The sequence below is a fragment of the Pogoniulus pusillus genome, chromosome 17 (assembly GCF_015220805.1).
Source record: "Pogoniulus pusillus isolate bPogPus1 chromosome 17, bPogPus1.pri, whole genome shotgun sequence".
Classification (NCBI taxonomy): Eukaryota; Metazoa; Chordata; class Aves; order Piciformes; family Lybiidae; genus Pogoniulus; species Pogoniulus pusillus.
This window is the reverse complement of record NC_087280.1, coordinates 1307501-1330395: the sequence shown is the minus strand read 5'-3', so window position 1 is coordinate 1330395 and position 22895 is coordinate 1307501. Positions and strand designations below refer to the sequence as shown.

At 57.9% G+C, this 22895-nt stretch overlaps 1 protein-coding gene across 4 annotated transcripts in view; it reads left to right on the top strand.

Annotated features, from left to right (window-relative positions):
- MYO9A (myosin IXA) overlaps positions 1-22895 on the top strand; it is a 249586-nt gene that overhangs the window by 136327 nt on the left and 90364 nt on the right. For all 4 annotated transcript variants that reach the window (XM_064157192.1, XM_064157191.1, XM_064157190.1 and 1 more), the window contains exons 9-13: positions 4779-4895; positions 11462-11596; positions 15102-15223; positions 18043-18184; positions 20513-20708. In XM_064157192.1, the coding sequence (XP_064013262.1) occupies positions 4779-4895; positions 11462-11596; positions 15102-15223; positions 18043-18184; positions 20513-20708 (712 nt within the window). The remainder of the gene's footprint in view (positions 1-4778; positions 4896-11461; positions 11597-15101; positions 15224-18042; positions 18185-20512; positions 20709-22895) is intronic.

Genomic DNA, 22895 nt, shown 5'->3' with positions numbered 1-22895 from the left:
TCACTCAGGGCCTCATCCAGCCTGGTCCTGAACACCTCCAGGGAGGTTGTGGAGCACAGAAGCACCCAACGTGATCTTTGATCATGTTGGGTGCTTCTGTGCTCCACAACCTCCCTGGGCAACCTGTGCCAGTGTCTCACCACCCTCAACCTGTGCCAGTGTCTCACCACCCTCACTGCCACCCTCACTCTCACCTCCCTCCCCAGCCCTCCTGCAGCCCCCTTCAGACCCTGCAAGGCCACTCCAAGGTCTCCTCCAAGCCTTCTCCTCTCCAGGCTGCACAGCCCCAACTCTCTCAGCCTGTGCTCACAGCAGAGCTGCTGCAGCCCTCTCAGCATCTTGGTGGCCTCCTCTGCACTGGCTCCAACACTTCCATGTGCTGCTTGTGCTGGGGGCTGCAGAGCTGCCCCCAGGAGTGCAGGTGGGGTGTGAGGAGAGCAGAGCCAAGGGGCAGAATCCCCTCCCTTGCCCTGTGCCCACACTGCTCTGGCTGCAGCCCAGCACAGGCTTGTGTCTGGGCTGCACTCACCCTGCAGGCTCAGGCTGAGCTTTGCATCAGCCCAGACCCCCAGGGCCTGTTCCTCAGGGCTGCTCTCAGCCATTCCCCACCCAGCCTGGAGCTGTGCTGGGGATTGTGCCCACCCAGGTGCAGGACCTTACCCTTGGCCTTGTTGAATGCCATGAGGTTGGCCTGGGCACAGCTCTGCAGCCTGTGCAGGTCCCTGTGGATGGATCCTGCCCTCTGGCAAGTCGCCTGTGCCACACAGCTTGGTGCCAGCTGCACACTTGCTGAGGCTGCACTGATTCCTCTGCCCATGGCACTGACACAGATGTCCCACAGCACTGGAGCCAGCACTGGCCCCTGAGGGAGCCACCTGGCCCTGGTCTGCAGGTGGACATTGAGCCCTCGATCCCCACTCTCTGTGTGCCACCCCCCAGCCCATGCCTCACCCAGCAGTGCTGCACCCAGCTAGTCCATACTTTTCCAGCTTGGTGTCCTGTGGGACAGAGCCAAATGCCTCACTCAGGCCCAGGTAGCTGCTGTCAGTTGCCCTTCCCTTGTCCACTCTTGCTGTGACTTCATCACAGCCACCAGATCTGCCAGGCATGACCTGCCCTGGGTGCAGCCGTTGCTGGGCACCACCAATCACCTCTGCTCTGTTGCCATTTGCCTTAGCAGAGCCTGCAGGTCCCTTCCAAGCCCTAGCACTGTGTGGTCCCTGCCTAGGTGCAGGAGGAGCTCATGTCCCTCCCTAGCAGAGTGGGGCAGAAGATGCCCACGGGAAGAGAAGCTCCTGCAGCACCCAGGAGGGAGAGAGCAGTGCTCAGGGCTGCCTCCCTGCTGCAGCCGAACCCCAGGCAGCTTCTGTGGGCTGCCTGAGCCCAGGCTGGGGGTTATGGCCCCCATTTGCTGAGCAGAGGCTCAGTTAATGAGAAGTGGACTTAGAAAGTAGAACTGAGGAGAGAGTGCAGGCACCAAGCCGGATTAGAGCCTGCCGAGCTCATTAACTGCGGCAGGCTGCAGCCCTGCCCCTGCCCCCACAGCAGCGCCCCAGAAGGTGCCCAGGCACAGAGCCAGAGGGGCAGCTTGGAAGCACCTCTGGAGGTGCCCAGTGCCACCCCACGCTGAAGCAGGGCAGCCACAGCAGCTCTCCCGGGAGCACAGCGGCCAGGGGGGGTTGGGGTCCGGCTGCAGGAGGCTCCACAGCTGCTCCTGGCAGCCTGCTGCAGGCCCCCAGCACCCTCACACCACACAGCTGTCTCCTCCTGCTCTGATGGAGCCTCCTGGCTTCACTTTGTGCCCACAGCCCCTTGCCCATTGCCCTCATCACCCTGTGCCCATTGCCCCCCACCCTGTCGCTGGGCACAAGAATCTGGCCCCATCCTCCTGCCCCTCACCCTTTAGTCCTTGCTGAGCACTGCTCAGCTGCCCTCTGGGGCTGCTCTCCTGCAGGCTCTCAGCTCCAGGGCTCTCAGCCTCTGCTCCTCACAGAGCTGCTCCAGGCCCTCAGCAGCTTCCCAGCCTCCCCTCTCCAGGGACTCCTTGCAACCCCCCCCAGCCTCTCCAGCTGACTCCTTCCAACCCTCCCAACCTTCCCAGCTGACTCCTTCCAACCATCCCAACCTTCCCAGCTGACTCCTTGCAACCCTCCCAACCTTCCCAGCTGACTCCTGCCAACCCTCCCAACCTTCCCAGCTGACTCCTGCCAACCCTCCCAACCCTTCCAGCTGACCTCTGCCAACCCTCCCAACCCTTCCAGCTGACTCCTTGAACCTTCCCAACCTTCCCAGCTGACTCCTGCCAACCCTCCCAACCTTCCCAGCTGACCTCTGCCAACCCTCCCAACCCTTCCAGCTGACTCCTTGAACCTTCCCAACCTTTCCAGCTGACCTCTGCCAACCATCCCAACCTTCCCAGCTGACCTCTGCCAGCTCTCCCAACCTTTCCAGCTGACTCCTTGAACCTTCCCAACCTTTCCAGCTGACTCTTGCAACTCTCCTAACCCTTCCAGGTGACTCCTTGCAACCTTCCCAACCTTTCCAGGTGGCTCCTTGCAACCTTCCCAACCTTTCCAGGTGGCTCCTTGCAACCTTCCCAACCTTTCCAGCTGACTCCTTGCAACCTTCCCAACCTTTCCAGGTGGCTCCTTGCAGACCTCCCAAGCAGCACTCGCAGCAGCCTGCAGCAAAGCATTGGTGAAGGCAGGAATGTTCTGGCTGCAGGCTCAGAGAGCCCCCCAGGATTCTCCCTGGCAGTGCCCAGGAGGTGCCCAGAGCAACTCTTCCCTCCCAAGCAGGTGCTGGGATGTTTCCTGCCCTGCAGGGAGCCAGCAGCCAGTGCAGGGCTCTGCTTTCAGCCCTGGACCAACAAATACTTGCCCCCCAAAACCCCAATCAGTAATTCCAGGATGATCACAACCATTTCTTGGGGGTGGTGCCCAGTGCCAGCACAAGGGTCTGGATGACTGGCTAGGGCTGGGTGCTAGGTTGGGCTGGATGAGCTTGGAGGTCTCTTCCAACCTGCTTGAGTCTATGATTCTGTGATAAGGGGCAGTGGTGGAAGCTGAGGCAGAGGAAGTGCCATGGCCACATGAGGAGGAATTTCTTCCCTGTGAGGGTGCCAGAGCCCTGGCACAGGCTGCCCAGGGGGGCTGTGGAGTCTCCCTCTCTGGACATAACTCAGGACCTGCCTGGATGGGTTCTGTGTGGTCTGCTCTGGGTGCTGCTGCTCTGGCAGAGGGGTTGGACTGGATGAGCTCTGGAGGTCCCTTCCAGCCCCTGCCATAGAATCAGAGAATGGTTTAGGCTGGAAGGGACATCAGAGCTCAGCCACTTCCAACCCTCCTTGTGCCACGGGCAGGGACACCTCCCACTAGAGCAGGTTGCTCAGGGCCTCATCCAGCCTGGTCCTGAACACCTCCAGGGAGGTTGTGGAGCACAGAAGCACCCAACGTGATCTTTGATCACGTTGGGTGCTTCTGTGCTCCACAACCTCCCTGGGAAACCTGTGCCAGTGTCTCACCACCCTCATCCTGTGCCAGTCTCTCACCACCCTCATCCTGTGCCGGTCTCTCACCACCCTCCCTGCCCAGAACCCTTTCCCACCATCCATCCTGTGGTTCCTCCTGGGGGTGGCCTTTGCTCAGCTCCCCAAGGCAGCCCAGCACAGGCCTTCAGTGCTTTCTGCTTGCTAGTGTGTGGCAGAGAAAGGAGGATTCCTCTTCTCTTCAGGAAGCAGGAGCAGGAACAAAGGCAGGCAGCCAATGTCCCTTTGCTCCCTCAGGAACCTCTGCTGCACTTCCTGGGGGGGGCAGAGAGGATGGGAGCTGCTTCCAAGGAAATAATCAGGGGAGAGTCTAACCTCTGCAGGGGATGGATGTGGATTTTAGTGGGAGCAACGGAGGTGTGCAGGCAGAGGCTCCTCTTCCTCTCCCTCCCCCTTCCCCTCTTCCTCTCCCTCCCCCTTCCCCTCTCCCTCTCCCTCTCCCTCTCCCTCTCCCTCTCCCTTTCCCTCCCCCTTCCTCTCTCCCTCTCCCTCCCCTCCCCTCCCTCCCCTCCCCTCCCCTTCCCTTCCCTCCTCCCCCCCCTCCCCCTCCCCCTCCCCCTCTCCCTCTCTCTCTCTCCCTCTCTCTCTCTCCCTCTCCCTCTCCCTCCCCCACTCCCTCTCCCTTTCCCTCCCCCTTCCTCTCACCCTCCCCTCACCTCCGCTCCCCTCCCCTCCCCTCCCCTCCTCCCCCCCCTCCCCCTCCCCCTCCCCCTCTCCCTCTCTCCCTCCCCCTCTCCCTCTCCCTCTCCCTCTCCCTCTCCCTCTCCCTCTCCCTCTCCTCTCCTCCTCTGCAGCTGCCCAGCTCATCTCCCTCACCCTGTCCTCCCAGCAGAGCTGCTGCAGCCCTCTGAGCGCCTCCGTGGCTGCCTCTGGGCTCTCTCCAGCAGTTCCCCATCCTCCCCGTGTCGGCCTCCGGGGTTCCCTCGGCTGCCAGGGCTGGGGCTGCTGCTCTGATCTCCTGCATCACTCACTTGGGTGCATCACAAAGGGAGACCAAGCCAAAGGCTGAGGGCAGGTCCCATGGCCCTGGCACCGCCACCGGCTCCCGCTGGCGTCAGCACCGTTGGCATCAATGGAAGCAATGAAAAGCTTTGGCAGGGCAGGAAGATGAAGAGTGGACCTGGGGGGTGTGGGGGGTGGGGGTGGGGGGTTGAGCTGTGAAGCAATCCCCATTTTAGTGCAGAGTGGGAAGGTTTTCTTGCCAACAGCCTCCTCTTGCCTCCCCTTGCAGGCTGTCACCGTGCGCAACTCCATGGCCAAGTCCCTGTACAGTGCCCTCTTCGACTGGATAGTCTTCAGGATCAACCATGCCCTCCTCAACTCGAAGGACATGGAGGAAAGCACCAAGGTAACCTCTCACTGCCCTGCTGGCTGCACTCTTGGGGGCTGAAAAGCTTTAACTCTGGGTGAAAAACCATTATCCAAGCTCCTGGCAGCGCTCTCCTGTGCTCTTGGTTCATGCTTTCAAGCTGGGCATATCCTGCTGGGTTTAAAGAGGCAGAGGGGAGATTGCAACTGGGTGTTGGGAAGAAGATCTTTGCAGTGAGGGGGGTGAGACACTGGCAGAGGTTGAGGGGGGTGAGACACTGGCACAGGTTGCCCAGGGAGGTTGTGGAGCACAGAAGCACCCAATGTGATCTTTGATCACATTGGGTGCTTCTGTGCTCCACAACCTCCCTGGAGGTACTCAGTACCAGGCTGGATCTGATCTTGGGCAACCTGCTCTAGTGGGAAGTGCTCCACAACCTCCCTGGAGGTGTTCAGGACCAGGTTGGATGGGGGCTTGAGTGACCTGTTCTAGTGGGAGGTGTCCCCTGCCTGTGGCACAGCGGGGGTTGGAAGTGGCTGAGCTTTGAGGTCCCTTCCAACCTAACCCATTCTATGAGCCTGTGATTTTAAGCAGGGAGAGTGAAGCACCTCTAGGAACATGGCCTGGAAGCAGGTGGGGAAGAGGAGAGGGAAAGGGGAGGAGAAGGAGAGGGAGAGGGAGAGGGAGAGGGAGAGGGAGAGGGAGAGGGAGAGGGAGAGGGAGAGGGAGAGGGGAGGGAAGAGGAGGAGAGGGGAGAGGAGGGGAGGGGAGGGGAGGGGAGAGAGGAGGGGAGGGAAGGGGAGAGAGGAAGGGAGGGAAGGGGAGGAGAGGGGAGAGGAGGGAAGGGGAGGGAAGTGGAGAGGAGGAGAGGGGAGGGAAGGGGAGGAGAGGAAAGGAGGGAAGGGGAGAGGAGGGAGGGAAGGGGACAGGAGGGGAGGGGAGGAGAGAGGAGGGGAGAGGCAGAGAGGGGTAGGGAGGGGAGGAAAGGAGAGGGGTGAGGAGGGGAAGAGAGGAGTGGAGAGGAGGGGAGGGGAGGGGAAGGGAGGAGAGGAAAGGGGAAGTGGGGAGGGGAAGGGAGGAAAGGAGGGTGGTGAGCCCCTGGGGAGCCCCCGGGGAAGAGGCCCCCTGTCTGTTCCCCTCGGCTGGTTGCCCCCTTGGCTGCAGGACTGTATGCCCATGAAAGAATTCACTTCATGGATTGCTGCAGGCTCGGGGCAGGAGGGGCTGGCAGAAAAGGCCCCGAGGGTGGTGTGTGACAGCAGCTGGAGAGGAGCCAGCAGAGTGCCCAGGTGGCCAAGAAAGCCACCAGCAGCCTGGCCTGGGTCAGCTGTGGTGTGGGCAGCAGGAGCAGGGCAGGGACTGTGCTTGGAGTTGATGATCTCTGAGGTCCCTTCTGCCCTGAGCCATTCTGTGACCCAGTACAACCCCACACAGTGGTTCAGGACTCCAGGGGGACCTCAGAGCTGCCTTCCAACAGCTGGAGGGCTGCTCCAGGAAGGCTGCAGAGGGACTCTTCCTGAGGGTGTGCAGAGAGTTGGAGCCGATGGTCTCTGAGGTCTCCTCCAGGCTGAGCCGTTTGGTGATGCAGTGACTCAGCCTGCAGCAGATGGAGCCCGGCCCAGGCTTGCCAGCAGCAATCCTCTGCCTTGTCAGATGTGTTGTGCAGTGATCCCAAGGGCAGTGAAGGCTCAGGAGGTTGTCAGCTGGTGAGGTGTTGGCAGAGGCCATTGTCCTGTCTTACACGCAGGGAAAGTAAGCCCCAGAGCCCTCTGGATTCAGAGTGTGGATGGAAGGTGCAGCACTGCTGGGTGAGGCATGGGCTGGGTGGTGGCACACAGAGAGAGGTGAACAAGGGCTTAATGCCCACCTGCAGACCAGGGCCAAGTGGCTAACACTGGGGTCAGTGCTGGCTCCAGTGCTGTTGGACATCTGTGTCAGTGCCATGGGCAGAGGAATCAGTGCAGCCTCAGCAAGTGTGCAGCTGGCACCAAGCTGTGTGGCACAGGCGACTTGCCAGAGGGCAGGATCCATCCAGAGGGACCTGCACAGGTTGAGCTTTGCATCAGCCCAGACTCCCAGGGCCTGTTCCTCAGGGCTGCTCTCAGCCATTGCCCACCCAGCCTGGAGCTGTGCTGGGGATTGTGCCCACCCAGGTGCAGGACTTTAAACTTGGCCTTGTTGAATGCCATGAATCACAGAATCACAGAGTCAAGCAGGTTAGCAGAGAGCTCCAAGCTCAGGCAGCCCAACCTAGCACCCAGCCCTGCCCAACCAACCAGACCATGGCACTAAGTGCCCCAGCCAGGCTTGGCTGCAACACCTCCAGCCACAGCCACTCCACCACCTCCCTGGGCAGCCCATTCCAATGCCAATCACTCTCTCTGCCAGGAACTTCCTCCTCACAGCCAGCCCAGACCTGCCCTGCCACAGCTTGAGCCTGGGTCCCTTTCTTCTGGTGCTGCTGGCTGCCTGGCAGCAGAGCCCAGCCCCAGCTGGCTACAGCCTCCCTGCAGGCAGCTGCAGGCAGCAATGAGCTCTGCCCTGAGCCTCCTCTGCTGCAGGCTGCACCCCCCCAGCTCCCTCAGCCTCTCCTCACAGCAGAGCTGCTGCAGCCCTCTGAGTGTCTTGGTGGCCTCCTCTGGACTCACTACAATAGTGTCCTTGTCCCTTGGTCTCTCTTGCTTTTAGCTGCTTTCATGTCCTCACCATCCCCTACACATGGCTGCAATTTGACCTTTGTTAATGAGGTTGGAGCTTTTCCCCTCTTCCTGAGAAGCAGATTACTGAGCCCCAGAGAGTCTCTTATTTAATTCTCCCTCAAGAAATGAGGTTAAGAACTGTTGGAAGTCTTTCTCCTTGCTTCAAATGATGATGGAGTGCAGGTGGTGGAGGCTCAAAAGGCCTTTCCTCCAAGGGTGCTTTTGTAAGCTTTGGCTGTTTGCTCCCTCTGAAGCATCTGAATTTCTTCCTAAGCAACCTGCAGCCTGCTTTCAGCTGAGGTGCTGCCTGCCTGCTGGGGATGCTGAGCACCAAGGCATGGCCACAAAGCAAACTCATTTAAGCTAACAGCCATGAAGAACATTTGGGGTTGAATTCCAGCAAGAGTGTGGTCAGCAGGGCCAAGGAAGTGATCTTAACCCCTGGCCTGGGCACTGGGGAGGCTGCACCTTGAGTACTGGGTTCAGCTTTGAGCCCCTGACTCCAAGAAGGACTGGGAGATGCTGGAGGGTGTCTAGAGAAAAGCAACCAAGCTGGGGCAGGGTCTGGAGAAAAGGAGCTGGGGGTGGGGTTGTGTGGAGAAGAGGAGGCTGAGGGCAGAGCTCATTGCTCTCTGCAGCTCCCTGAAAGGAGGCTGCAGTGAGCTGGGGACTGGGTCCTCTGCCTGGTCTCAGGTGATAGAGGGAGAGGAACTGACCTGGAGTTGTGCCAGGGGAGGGTTAGGTTGGGGATGGGGAAAAATGTCTTTGGTGCAGGAGTGGTGAGGGCCTGGCAGAGGCTGCCCAGGGAGGTGGTGGAGTACCCATGGCTGGAGGTGTTCCAGCTCTGTGTGGCCATGGCACTTGTGGCCATGGTTTGGTGCCCACAGTGGGGTTGCTGCTGGACTAGGAGGTCTGGGAGGGCTTCTCCAACCCACACCATTGTCTGGTTCCATGATTCCATGAATCATAACATCATAGAACTAAGCAGGTTGGCAGAAAGCTCCAAGCTCAGCCAGCCCAACCTAGCACCCAGCCCTGCCCAACCAACCAGACCATGGCACTAAGTGCCCCAGCCAGGCTTGGCTTCAACACCTCCAGCCACAGCCACTCCACCACCTCCCTGGGCAGCCCATTCCAATGCCAATCACTCTCTCTGCCAGCAACTTCCTCCTCACAGCCAGCCCAGACCTGCCCTGGCACAGCTTCAGCCTGGGTCCCCTTCTTCTGGTGCTGGCTGCCTGGCAGCAGAGCCCAACCCCAGCTGGCTACAGCCTCCCTGCAGGCAGCTGCAGGCAGCAATCAGCTCTGCTCTGAGCCTCCTCTGCTGCAGGCTGCACCTCCCCAGCTCCCTCAGCCTCTCCTCACAGCAGAGCTGCTGCAGCCCTCCTACTGGCTCCAACAGTTCCATTTCCTTCTTGTGCTGGGGGCTCCAGAGCTGCCCCCAGGAGTGCAGGTGGGGTGTGAGGAGAGCAGAGCCAAGGGGCAGAATCCCCTCCCTTGCCCTGAACTTGCTCCAACTTCCTCCCACTAGAACAGGTCAGTCAAGGCCTCATCCAACCTGGTCCTGAACACCTCCCTGGGTAACCTGTGCCAGTCTCTCACCACCCTCACTGCCAAGAGCCCTTTCCTAACACCCAGTTTCAATCTCCCCTCTGCCACTTCAAACCAAATTCTCCTCCTCCTGTCACCACAAGCCCTTCTCAATAGTCCCTCCCCAGCCCTCCTCTAGCCCCCTTCAGACCCTGCAAGGCCACTCCAAGGTCTCCTCCAAGCCTTCTCCTCTCCAGGCTGCACAGCCCCAACTCTCTCAGCCTGTGCTCACAGCAGAGCTGCTGCAGCCCTCTCAGCATCTTGGTGGCCTCCTCTGGACTGGCTCCAACACTTCCATGTGCTGCTTGTGCTGGGGGCTGCAGAGCTGCCCCCAGGAGTGCAGGTGGGGTGTGAGGGGAGCAGAGCCAAGGGGCAGAATCCCCTCCCTTGCCCTGTGCCCACACTGCTCTGGCTGCAGCCCAGCACACAGATAAGGCTGATGAAACTCAAAGCATCTCTCAGGTTGCTGTGAGGTGAGGAGGAGGAGGGGGCAGTTCTCCTCCCTGTCTGAGGGCTGGGTCCTTTGATCTGTGCTTTTACCTCTCCTAAATGGCTTTGTTTAATTGTCAGAGCCCAATCCTGTGTAGAGTTGGCTTTAGTTAGACCCCAGAGTGGTTTGCTAGGGAGCTGCTGGTGAGGCTTCCCATCCATTTGTCCTCCAGGCTCTCTCACAGCATCACAGAATGTCAGAGGCTGCAAGGGACCCCCAAAGCTCCTCCAGTGCAGGAGCACCCAGAGCAGATCACACAGAACACATCCAGGCAGGGTTTGAGTATCTGCAGAGAGGGAGACTCCACAGCTCCCCTGGGCAGCCTGTGCCAGGCTCTGGCATCCTCACAGGGAAGAAATTCCTGCTCCTGTTTCCATGGCACTTCCTCTGCCTCAGCTTCCACCACTGCCCCTTGTGCTGGCACTGGCACCACCCAGCAGAGCCTGGCTGCAGCCTCTGCCACTCACCTGCACATTGATAACCACTGCTGAGGTCACCTCTCAGTCTCTTCCTCTCCCAGCTCCCAGCCCCAGCCCCCTCAGGCTCTGCTCCTAGCAGAGCTGTTCCATGCCCTCCATCCCCTTTGTGGGTCTGTGCTGGGCTCTCTCAAGCAGTTCCATCAGGCAGAGGCTCTTTACTGTGAAGGTGGTAGAGGAGCAGAACGAGTTGCCCAGGGAGGCTGTGGCTGCTCCCTCCCTGCAGGTGCTCAGGGGTTCCAGGGCTGGAGCAGAGGCAGCAGCCATGGGCAGGGCAGGCAGCTGCCTGAAGCTTGGTGTGCTGGGACAAGTGGAAACACTGCCCAGAGCACCTGGGCCGGGCCAGAAGGCTCTAACTCATTTCCCCAAGAGATTTCTGGCTACTTTAATGTGCATCCAGGCTGTTGCAACTGTTGGAGCCAGTCCAGAGGAGGCCTCCAAGATGCTCAGAGGAGCAGCTCTGCTATGAGGACAGGATGAGGGGGTTGGGACTCTTCAGCCTGAAGAAGAGAAGGCTTCCAGGAGACCTTGGAGTGGTCTCCCAGTATCTGAAGGGTCATGACTGAGGTCACCTCCCAGGCTCCTCCTGTCCCAGCTGCACAGCCCCAGCTCCCTCAGGATCTCCTCCTAACAGAGATGTTCCATTCCCTTCAGCATCTTTGTGGCTCCTTGTTGGACTCTCTCAAGCAGTTCCATGTCCTTCTTGAACTGGGGGGCCCAGGACTGAACACAGTACTCCAGAGAGTGATTGGCATTGGAATGGGCTGCCCAGGGAGGTGGTGGAGTGGCTTTGGCTGGAGGTGTTGCAGCCAAGCCTGGCTGGGACACTTAGTGCCATGGTCTGGTTGGTTGGGCAGGGCTGGGTGCTAGGTTGGGCTGGGTGAGCTTGGAGCTCTCTTCCAACCTGCTTGATTCTGTGATTCTCTGTGGCCTCACCAGGGCAGATTAGAGGGGCAGAAGAACCTCTCTTGACCTACTCAGCACAGCCCTTGTGAGGGCTCTGTGAAATGCTGCCTTAGATCAGTAGAATAAGTTGGACCTGGGTTCAGGCCGCTTCAAAGATGCCAATTTGTTTCTAAATGAGAAAGACAAACCCAAACCCAACCCTCCAAGCCTTTTCTTTCAGAGAAAGGACGTAAAGGATATCTGACCAAGCTGTCCAAAGCCTTATCTTGTCTGCCTGATGCGAGGTGAAGTCTTCAGTTGGGCACAACAGCAACAACCGAGGCGAAAACTAGAAGGGAATTTAATTCCCTCTGCTTGCTTTGGGCTTTGTGCTGCCTACAAACAATGCAACCAGTGCCTGGCTGTGGGTTTAGTTCTCAGTTCTCCTCCTTCTTTCCTTTGCAGACTTTGTCCATTGGAGTTCTGGACATTTTTGGGTTTGAAGACTACGAGAACAACAGCTTCGAGCAGTTCTGCATCAACTTCGCCAACGAGCGCCTGCAGCACTACTTCAACCAGCACATCTTCAAACTCGAGCAGGTAGCTGTGCTGCTTTGCAACTAGCTGCAGTGTTTTGGTGAGAAGAACTACATCTAGCTTCAAACCAGCACAGTAGGGCTGCAGGTGGCCACTCTCTGGGGCCAGCTCGGCCTTGGCATCACTTTCTCAAGAGTCACTTCTGCAAAGCCGGCAAAGATCTTCCTTCTTGTCAGAGGAACACTTGGACACTGCCTGGAAGTGTCCTGGAAGGTGATCAGAGGTGATGGAGGAGCTCACCTGTGGGGACAGGCTGGGACAGTTGAGGCTGTTCAGGTTGCTGAAGAGAAGGCTGCAGAGAGAGCTCAGAGCAGCCTTGCAGTGCCTGAAGGGGCTGCAGGAGAGCTGGGGAGGGACTTTGGACAAGGGTTGGGTCAAGGTGCAGAGAAGAGAGATGAAGAATGGCTCTGTCCTCCTAACATCCAGCCTGAGCCTCCCCTGACACAGCTTGAGGCTGTGTCCCCTTCTTCTGTCCCTGGCTGCCTGGCAGCAGAGCCCAACCCCAGCTGGCTACAGCCTCCCTGCAGGCAGCTGCAGGCAGCAATGAGCTCTGCCCTGAGCCTCCTCTGCTGCAGGCTGCACCCCCCCAGCTCCCTCAGCCTCTCCTCACAGGGCTGTGCTCCAGGCCCCTCCCCAGCCTTGCTGCCCTTCTCCAAACACCTTCCAGCACCTCAGCATCTCTCTGCAATAGAGGAGCCCAGAACTGGATAGTTCTGAATAGTTTGGGTAGTGCTTTGGACAGTTCTGGATAGTTTACGTATCACAGTATCACAGTGCCACAGTGTCACAGTCTCACAGTATCACCAAGGCTGGAAGAGACCTCACAGATCATCAAGTCCAACCCTTTAGCACAGAGCTCAAGGCCAGACCATGGCACCAAGTGCCACGTCCAGTCCTGCCTTGAACAGCTCCAGGGACGGCGACTCCACCACCTCCCCGGGCAGCCCATTCCAGTGTCCAATGACTCTCTCAGGGAAGAACTTTCTCCTCACCTCCAGCCTAAATCTCCCCTGGCACAGCCTGAGGCTGTGTCCTCTCCTTCTGGTGCTGGCCACCTGAGAGAAGAGAGCAACCTCCTCCTGGCCACAACCTCCCCTCAGGTAGTTGCAGACAGCAATAAGGTCTGCCCTGAGCCTCCTCTTCTCCAGGCTAACCAATCCCAGCTCCCTCAGCCTCTCCTCGTAGGGCTGTGCTCAAGGCCTCTCCCCAGCCTCGTTGCCCTTCTCTGGACACGCTCAAGCATCTCAATGTCCCTCCTAAACTGGGGGGCCCAGAACTGAACACAGCACTCAAGGTGTGGTCTGACCAGTGCAGAGTACAGGGGCAGAATGACCTCCCTGCTCCTGCTGGCCACACCATTGCTGATGCAGGCCAGGATGCCACTGGCTCTCTTGGCCACCTGGGCACACTGCTGGCTCATGTTCAGGCAGGTATCAATCAGCACCCCCAGATCCCTCTCTGTCTGTCTGCTCTCAGCCACTCCGACCCCAGGTCATGCTTTGGACAGTTCTGGACAGTTTGGGTCGTTCTTTGGACAGTTCTGGACAGTTTAGGTCATGCTTTGGGCAGTTCTGGACAGTTTGGGTCATGCTTTGGACAGTTCTGGACAGTTTGGGTCATGCTTTGGACAGTTCTGGACAGTTTGGGTCGTTCTTTGGACAGTTCTGGACAGTTTAGGTCATGCTTTGGGCAGTTCTGGACAGTTTGGGTCATGCTTTGGACAGTTCTGGACAGTTTGGGTCGTGCTTTGGACAGTTCTGGACAGTTTAGGTCATGCTTTGGACAGTTCTGGACAGTTTGGGTAGTGCTTTGGACAGTTCTGGACAGTTTGGGTAGTGCTTTGGACAGTTCTGGACAGTTTGGGTCGTGCTTTGGACAGTTCTGGACAGTTTAGGTCATGCTTTGGACGGTTCTGGACAGTTTAGGTCATGCTTTGGACAGTTCTGGACAGTTTGGGTCGTGCTTTGGATAGTTCTGGACAGTTTAGGTCATGCTTTGGACAGTTCTGGACAGTTTGGGTCATGCTTTGGACAGTTCTGGACAGTTTAGGTCATGCTTTGGACAGTTCTGGACAGTTTGGGTAGTGCTTTGGACAGTTCTGGACAGTTTGGGTAGTGCTTTGGACAGTTCTGGACAGTTTGGGTCGTGCTTTGGACAGTTCTGGACAGTTTGGGTCGTGCTTTGGACAGTTCTGGACAGTTTAGGTCATGCTTTGGACAGTTCTGGACAGTTTGGGTCGTGCTTTGGACAGTTCTGGACAGTTTGGGTCGTGCTTTGGACAGTTCTGGACAGTTTAGGTCATGCTTTGGACAGTTCTGGACAGTTTGGGTCGTGCTTTGGACAGTTCTGGACAGTTTAGGTCATGCTTTGGACAGTTCTGGACAGTTTGGGTCGTGCTTTGGATAGTTCTGGACAGTTTAGGTCATGCTTTGGACAGTTCTGTTTGAGAATGGTGTGGCCATGGCACTTGTGGCCATGGTTTGGTGGCCATGGTGGGGTTGGGTTGCTGCTTGGCCTGGGAGGTCTGGGAGGGCTTCTCCAACCCTTTAGGGGCAGAGCAGCACCGAGGAAGTGTGTGGCACAGTGAACCTCCTCAGAAGGCCTGGCCTGGCCTGTGGGGCAATGTGAACCTCAAGAGGTTCAGCAAGGCCAAATGCAAGGTCCTGCACCTCGGTCAGAGCAACCCCCAGTGCCAACCCAGGCTGGGGAGAGCAGCCCTGAGGAGGGTGCTGAGGGTGCTGGGGGTGCAAAGCTGGACACAAGCCAGCACCAGGCACTGCCAGCCAGAGCCAGCCCTGCCCTGGGCTGGTCCCCAGCAGTGTGGGCAGCAGGGGCAGGGAGGGGATTCAGCTCCTCTGCTGTGCTCTGCTCAGACCCTCCCTGCAGTGCTGGGGCAGCTCTGGAGCCCTCAGCACAGACAGGAGCAAATCCAAAGGAGGCCCCAGCAGGGCTGGCAGGGCTGGGAGCCCTCTGCTGTGAGGCCAGGCTGAGAGTTGGGGTTGTTGAGCCTGGAGAGGAGAAGGCTGCAGGGAGACCTTGTGGTGGCCTTTGAGTGCTTCCAGAGGTGATCAGAGAGCTGGGGACAGAGTTTTGAGCAGGGCCTGTGGTGGCAGGACAAGGGGGGATGGTTTGGACTGCTGGAGGGAGACTCAGACTGGAGAGAAGGGAGAATTGTTTGCCCCTGAGGGTGCTGAGAGCCTGTCCCAGGCTGCCCACATAGAGGTGGGAGCTGCCCATGGCTGGCACCAGTGCAGGTGAGGTTGTTTGGGGCTCTGAGCAGCCTGCTCTGTTTGGGGGTGTCCCTGCTGGCTGCAGGGTGGGGGTGGGCTGGATGAGCTCTAACCATGCTGGAGCAGGCTGTGCTTCCCTGGCAGCAGCAGGGATGCTCACTCGTGGCCAGTGGCACTTCAGTTTCCCCCAGTCCCTTCGAATTCCGCTGCTGCTTCCTTCCCCCCCTGGCTTACTCCCAGTATCTGTGTCACCTCCCTGGGCCGTTTGCTTCTTCCAGGAGGAGTACAGAGCAGAAGGGATTAGCTGGCACAACATCGACTACATCGACAACTCCAGCTGCATCAACCTCATCAGCAAGAAGCCCACTGGCCTGCTCCATCTGCTGGACGAGGAGAGCAAGTGAGTAGCAGAAAGCCTTGACCTCCCCGCGGGGTGTGTGCCTCGGCTTCCACAAGTGTTTCATCCAGAAGTCTTACCTCCTGTGCTGCCTCCCACCGAGGTGCTGGCAGCTGCCTGGGCTGATCTCTCTCCTGGCTCTGGGTGTTGCTCAGGAGGCTGAGCAAAGAAAGCCTCAACAAAGAGCAGGTAAAGCTCTCCTCAGGAATTTCTGCCCTGACGAAAAGGAAGGGCAAAGGTTTCCTCCCTCAGCTCTCTGCTTTTCTCCTGGGGTGTGGTGACATGGAGATCATAGAGCCACAGAAGGGTTTGGGCTGGGAGGGACCTCCAAACCTCATCCAGCCCAACCCCCTGGGTGCCAGCTTGCTCCCATTGCCCCCTGTCTTGTCGCTGGGCATCACTAAAGTGAGTGAGGACACCAGGCTGGGAGGCTTGGCTGAGACAGCTGCAGGCTGTGCTGCCATCCACAGAGCCCTGGGCACAGAGCTGGGCACAGAGGAGCCAAGTGAGGTCCAACAAGGGCAAGTGCAGAGTCCTGCACCTGGGGAGTGAGAACAAACTGCAGCAGGACAGGCTGGGAGGTGACTGCTGGAGAGAAGCCCCAAGGAGAGGGAGCTGGGCGTGCTGGGGGAGAGCATCCCTGGCACAGCAATGTGCCCTGGGGGCCAAGAGGCCAATGGGGTCCTGGGGGGCACTCAGCAGAGTGTGTCCAGCAGAGCCAGGGAGGTTCTCCTGCCCCTCTGCTCTGCCCTGCTGAGACCTCATCTTGAGCACTGCCTTCAGTTTGGGGCTCCCCAGTTGCAGAGGGACAGAAACTGCTGGAGAGAGTCCAGCAGAGGGCTGTGAGGATGATGAGGGGTCTGGAGCAGTGCCTGGTGAGGAGAGGCTGAGGGCCCTGGGGCAGCTTAGTGTGGAGAAGAGAAGACTGAGAGGGGATTGAATCAATGTCTGTAACTGTCTGAGGGCTGGGGGTCAGGAGGGGGGGACAGGCTCTGCTCACTGCTGCCTGGCACAGGACAAGCAGCAGTGGATGGAAGCTGCAGCACAGGAGGTTCCAGCTCAGCACAAGGAGGAACTTCTTGCCTGGAAGGGTCCCAGAGCCTGGCACAGGCTGCCCAGAGAGGTTGTGGAGTCTCCTTGTGTGGAGCCTTCCCAGGCCTGTCTGGATGTGTTCTGTGTGCCCTGAGCTGGATTGTGTGGTGCTGCTCTGGCAGGGGGTTGGCCTGGATGAGCTCTTTGGGTCCCTTCCAACCCCTGACGTCTGTGAGCTGTGATCTTGTGAGTTGGGCCCCATCCTCTGCCTGCTCTTGCTGAGCCCTGATCAGAGTCCCTCTGGGGCTGCTCTCTTGCAGGCTCTCAGCCCCAGGGCTCTCAGCCTTTGCTCCTCACAGAGCTGCTCCAGGCCCCTCAGCAGCTTTGCAGCCTCTTCTGGACATTCTCCAGTAGTTCCTGTCTTGAACTGAGGAGCTCAGAACTGGGCCCAGGACTTCAGCTGTCAGGAGACCACTGACCTTCTTGGCCACGAGGGCACATTGCTGGCTGATGTTTGTGGCTTTACAATGAGTTCACAGCAGTACACAACCAGTTAGAGTCACAGAGTCATAGAGTCAAGCAGGCTGGAAGAGAGCCATGGTCTGGTTGGTTGGCCAGGGCTGGGTGCTAGGTTGGGCTGGCTGAGCTTGGAGCTCTCTTCCAACCTAAACCATTCTATGATTCCCCAGTGTTGGCCTCTTCTCCCAAGCAACTAATGACAGAACAAGAGGGGGTGGCCTCAAGCTGCACCAAGGAGGAGGCTTAGGTTGGGAGTTGGGAAGAATTTCTTTGCTACAAGATTGGTCAGGAGTAGGCACAGGCTGCCCAGGGAGGTGGTGGAGTGGCTGTGGCTGGAGGTGTTGCAGCCAAGCCTGGCTGGGGCACTTAGTGCCATGGTCTGGTTGGTTGGGCAGGGCTGGGTGCTAGGTTGGGCTGGCTGAGCTTGGAGCTCTCTTCCCACCTGCTTGATGATTCTATCTACCTCATGACTGTTTCCATCACCACCTGGCAGAATTTTGTCAGCCAGAAGTTCTTTCTCCCAAGGTGCTCAGGTAGTTGAGTTGCTTTCCAGGAGTCCTTATGTGGTCATTGAAGCTCTGCTGGTTCGAGGCTAACAGGAATATTTCAGTGAGAGGAACGAGATGCTAGGCTGTGAAAAGGAAAGAATGGTGATGTCTGCTGCACTCATAGGCTTGCTGGGATGTACAGAAGCAAGAACACAAGCATAGATAAGACAGAGTGTGTGTGTGTGTCTCTGGCTGCCTGCACTTTTCTCCCCTGCCTGCTTTGTGTGTAACTAATCCTTCTGCTTTCTGATTCCCCTGCCCCACCTCCCAAGCTCACCTTGCACATAAAGCAAAGTCTGGGATAAGGTAGAGGGGTGGAAAGAAGGTGGAAGGGCGGTTGGGAGCCTCTCCTGGGGACTCTGGTTTCTGGGAGGGGAGTTGTGTTTCTGTATTACTTTGAGCTTGCCTGTTCCTGTGTATAGCTGTGACTGTTTGTGTCTGTCTGCCTGGCTGTTGTGCTAAGCTGTGAATATGAAGCTTCATTCTTTAACTTCCAGCATGCCTGAGTCTAGTCTGGGTGATTTCAGACGAGTGGGGGTGGGGTAACTCCTCCCCAAACCCTCACAGAAGTTAATTCCAACTCCACTTAAAAGCTCACTTAAGCTCACTGTGATTTTAGTGTTTCCAACCAGGTAGCTCTCAGTGCCTGCTGCCATGAACAGGCAGCTGTGGTCGCTGCTGTGGCTCTGCAACTGATTCTTGTCTTTGGTTCTGCCCACTCAGCTTTCCCCAGGCCACCAACCAAACACTGCTGGACAAGTTCAAGCGGCAGCACGAGGGCAACTCCTACATCGACTTCCCGGCGGTGATGGAGCCTGCCTTCATCATCAGGCACTACGCAGGCAAAGTCAAGTATGGGGTCAAGGTCTGTCCCTGCTGGCACTGGGGGGGGGTGGGATGGGGAAGGAGGAGCCACAAAAGGCCAGAGGGCACTTTACAGAGTGGGGCACACCGAGGTGTGGCCAACGTTTGTGGTCTGACAGGAAAGACATCGAGGCAGGGACCTGGCAACCTTCAAAAGGTTTCAGTGTGGAAGGAGAAGTTCTGCACAACCACAGGGGCACCTCCAGGGAAAACAGCACAGAGTGGCTTAGGCTGGAAGGGACCTCAGACATCATCTACCCCCAGCCCCCCTGCTATGGGCAGAGACACCTCTCAGCTAGCCCAGGTTGCCCAAAGCCTCATCCAACCTGGCCTTCAGCATCTCCAAGCAGGGGGCATCTGCAGCCTCCCTTGGGCAACCTGTGCCAGCATCTCCCCACTCTCACCACAAAGAATTTCTTCCCAGTCTCTAGTCTCAATCTCCCCTCCTCTGTATGGTGAGACCTGAAGCAGGTTGCCCAGAGAGGTTGTGGATGGCCTTCCTTGGAAGTGTTTAAGACCCATTCCATGCCTCTCTGAGTGTATATCTGGAGGCACTGGCACAGGTTGCCCAGGGAGGGGTTGTGGATGCCCTTCCTTGGAGGTGCTTAAGACCCATTCCATGCCTCTCTGAGTGTATGTCTGGAGGCACTGGCACAGGTTGCCCATTGGTTGTGGATGCCCTTCCTTGGAGGTGCTTAAGACTCATTCCAAGTCTCTCTGAATGGATGTCTGGAGGCATTAGCACAGGTTGCCCAGGGAGGGGTTGTGGAGCACAGAATCACCCAATGTGATCAAAGATTCTGTGCTCCACAACCTCCCTGGAGGTGTTCAGGACCAGGTTGGATGAGGCTTTGAGCAACCTGTTCTAGTGAGTTGAAGACCCATTCCATGCTTCTCTGAATGGATGTCTGGTGGCACAGGTTGCCCATTGGTTGTGGATGCCCTTCCTTGGAGGTGCTTAAGACCCATTCCATGCCTCTCTGAATGGATGTCTGGAGGCTTTGGCACAGGTTGCCCAGGGAGGTGTTCAGGACCAGGTTGGATGAGGCTTTGAGCAACCTGCTCTAGTGGGAAGTGTCCCTGCCCTCCCATGCCATGACAAAGATATCTGCTGAAGGTCCTTGGCCAGCATCCCAAAGGTTACATCACTTGGCCCATGAGAAAGTGTGACCAGAAGATGGGAATTGGGAAGCCACTGGACTGAGGACTAAGCCTGGCAGAGGGATTGATGCTAAGTTGGTGCTTCCTGAGGGAAGCCCAGTGCCAGGATAAGGAGTAATGGGTGGGAGTTTGAGGCTTGGGAGGTTCCATGTGAACCTGAGGAGGATTTTTTTCACTGTCAGGGTCCCAGAGCCCTGGCACAGGCTGCCCAGAGAGGCTGTGGAGTCTCCTTGTGTGGAGCCTTTCCAGCCCTGTCTGGATGTGTTCCTGTGCGCCCTGAGCTGGATTGTGTGGTCCTGCTCTGGCAGGGGGTTGGAGTGGATGAGCTCTTTGAGTCTCTTCCAAGCCCTGACATCTGTGCTGCTGTGAGAGGAGACCTCTCTGCTCTCTACAGCTAGCTGAAAGGAGTTTGGAGTGAGGCCAAAGGGGTCACATATTGCAGTGGATTTGAAGGGACCCCCCCCCCCAAAGGGCATCTTGTCCAATGCCCCTGCAGGCAGCAGGGATGCCTTCAACTACAAGTGCCACCACCCCTCTCAAAGGGAAGAAATTGAGGGCAAGAGCAATGCTCTGGTCTTGAACGGTCTGGGATGGGCTCCTCAGAGAGGTTGTGGAGTCTTCTTCTCTGGAGCCTTTTGTGCCCTGTCTGGAGGTGTTCCTGTGTGCCCGGAGCTGGATTGTGTGTTCCTGCTCTGGCAGGGGGGTTGGACTCCATGATCTCCTTGGATCCCTTCCAACCCCTGACATGCTGTGAGCCTGTGAGTGATCTGCTCTAGGTGATCCTGCTCTCCAGGACTGGATGAGCTCTGGAGGTCCCTTCCAGCCCCTGACCTGTGTTTTGTTCTGAGGGTGGCATTTGCTCAGCCCACAAAGGCAGGGCTGAAGTTCTGTCAGTGAAGCTTTAGGCTTGCTGCTGGTGTGTGTAATGGAAATGGAGATTCCTCCTCAGCCCTGGCACAGGCTGCCCAGGGAGGCTGTGGAGCCTCCCTCTCTGGAGATATTCCCACCCCAGCTGGATCTGCTCTGGGAGGAGCTCTGCCGGGGGGGGGGGGGTGGGGTGCTGGACCAGACGATCCCTTTCCAGCCCCATGACCATCTGTGATTCTGTGGTTCCAACCCAACTCCTTCTTCTCCCGTGCTGCCCTGCCCGTGCTGCCCTGCCCCTCAGGATTTCCGGGAGAAGAACACGGACCACATGCGGCCGGACATGGTGGCTCTGCTGCGCGGCAGCCGCAGCGCCTTCGTCTGCGGCATGATCGGCATCGACCCCGTGGCCGTCTTCCGCTGGGCTGTCCTCAGGGCCTTCTTCAGGGCAGGGGTGGCCTTCAGGGAGGCTGGGAAGAGATACCTGGAGAAGAAAAGCGGTAGGTGTGCTCAGCCCTCCCCCCCACCCCAAGCCACCCCAGGGCGGTTCAGGAGTTCCCTGCCCCCCACTCTGAGGAGTTCTGCAGAGTTCATGATCTGGGTTCCTGCTGATGTCCAGGGGAAGGCTGTTCACAGCTCTGCCAGCTGTTTATTGGCAGTGCATCTCACCAGGGAACTTACCCACCAGGGTTTGCAGATGCATGGACACAGGGAACAGGCATAACCAGAACACTTACTGCTGGCAAAGACAAAGACTGCACTGGAGGAGAAGGTTCCTGTGGGTAGTGATACTGCTTAGCCACGCCAGGGACACAGCAAGCTCCTGTCTGCTTATGGCAGAAGGCAATTAGTGAATGCATAGAACCATTGAACCATGGAATCCTGGAATCACCCAGCCCTGCCAAGCAACCAGACCACAGGAAAACAGTTCATAGAATTATAGAATCAGGCAGGCTGGAAGAGAGCTCCAAGCTCACCCAGCCCAACCTAGCACCCAGCCCTGCCCAACCAACCAGACCATGGCACTAAATGCCCCAGCCAGGCTTAGCTGCAACACCTCCAGCCACAGCCACTCCACCACCTCCCTGGGCAGCCCATTCCAATGCCAATCACTCTCTCTGCCAGGAACTTCCTCCTCACATCCAGCCCAGACCTGCCCTGCCACAACTTCAGCCTGGGTCCCCTTCTGCTGCTGGCTGCCTGGCAGTAGAGCCCAACCCCAGCTGGCTGCAGCCTCCCTGCAGGCAGCTGCAGGCAGCAATGAGCTCTGCCCTGAGCCTCCTCTGCTGCAGGCTGCACCCCCCCAGCTCCCTCAGCCTCTCCTCACAGGGCTGTGCTCCAGGCCCCTCCCCAGCCTTGCTGCCCTTCTCCAAACACCTTCCAGCACCTCAACAGCTCTCTGCAATGGAGGAGCCCAGCACTGGACACAGCACTGCAGGGGTGGCCTGAGCAGTGCTGAGCACAGGGGCACAAGAACCTCCCTTGTCCTGCTGCCCACACTGCTCCTGAGCCATCCCAGGATGCCAGTGGCTCTGCTGCCCACCTGGGCACACTGCTGGCTCAAGCTCCTTTCTGCTTATGGCAGAAAGCAATTAGTGCTAGGTTGGGCTAGGTGAGCTTGGAGCTCTCTTCCAACCTGCCTGATTCTGTGATTCTCTGATTCTATGATGGACATTTTTTGGCTGTCATCATTGATCCCAATTTATGGTGTAAAAACCCAAACCCCAACTCTAATCTTCTGTTGTCCAAAACTTGAGTTGTAGTCTTCCTGTAAAGCAGGCTGTGGCCACTCCCAGCTCACTCACCTTGGGTTTGCTGGACACAAACCTAAACCATAGAATCAAACATTGTGGCTGCAAGAGACCTTTCAGATCATCCAGTCTGACCCTTACCCCAGCACTGCCAGGACACCACTAACTCATGGCCCTCAGCACCACATCTCCACGGCTGTGAAGTCCCTCCAGGGCTGAGGACTGCCCTGGGCAGCCTGGGCCAGCCCTTGACAACCCTTTTGGGGAAGAAATTGTTCCTTATGTTCAACATAAACCTCCCCTGGTGCAGCTTGAGGCCATTTCCTCTTGTCCTATCACTTGTTCCTCAGGAGAGCTGCCTGACTCCCACCTCTCTCCAACCTCCTTTCAAGCAGTTGCCTAAAACAAGAAGGTCAAGGTCCCCATGCCCAGCAGTGGGACCTTATGCTCCTATGAGAGTCTCAAAGCCCACTCAGACTTCGTGGTCTTGGAGCTGTGCCCTCCCTTGAGGTGTCTGCATTTGCATCTGGCCAGCAGGGCTTGCTCCTTGGGTTGGTGCCTGCTGTGACCCACCTCCATGCCACCACCTTCTCCAAACCACCCTCTTGGCTGCCACAGATTCATTCTTGCAGCTAGGCACCAAAAAATGAACTCCTTTGGAAGTATCCAGCAGCCTCCACCCTGCCTCTGCCAAAGAATGGTCTTTGAGGTCTCACTGAGGAGCGTGAAGGAGAGGAAGGTGCCTGTGGGCAGCATTGCTCTGGCAGGTGCTGGTGATTCATTGCATGGAAGCTTTGGAATGCTCCCACGCACCCTGGCACAAAGGAACTCCTCAGTGACCTCACCACACAGGAGCAAGTCCTGTGACTTGGCCACCTAAAGCATGAGAGGGGCACCACTTTGCCTGCTGTCTCCTGGGGAAACCTCTCCTGCAGC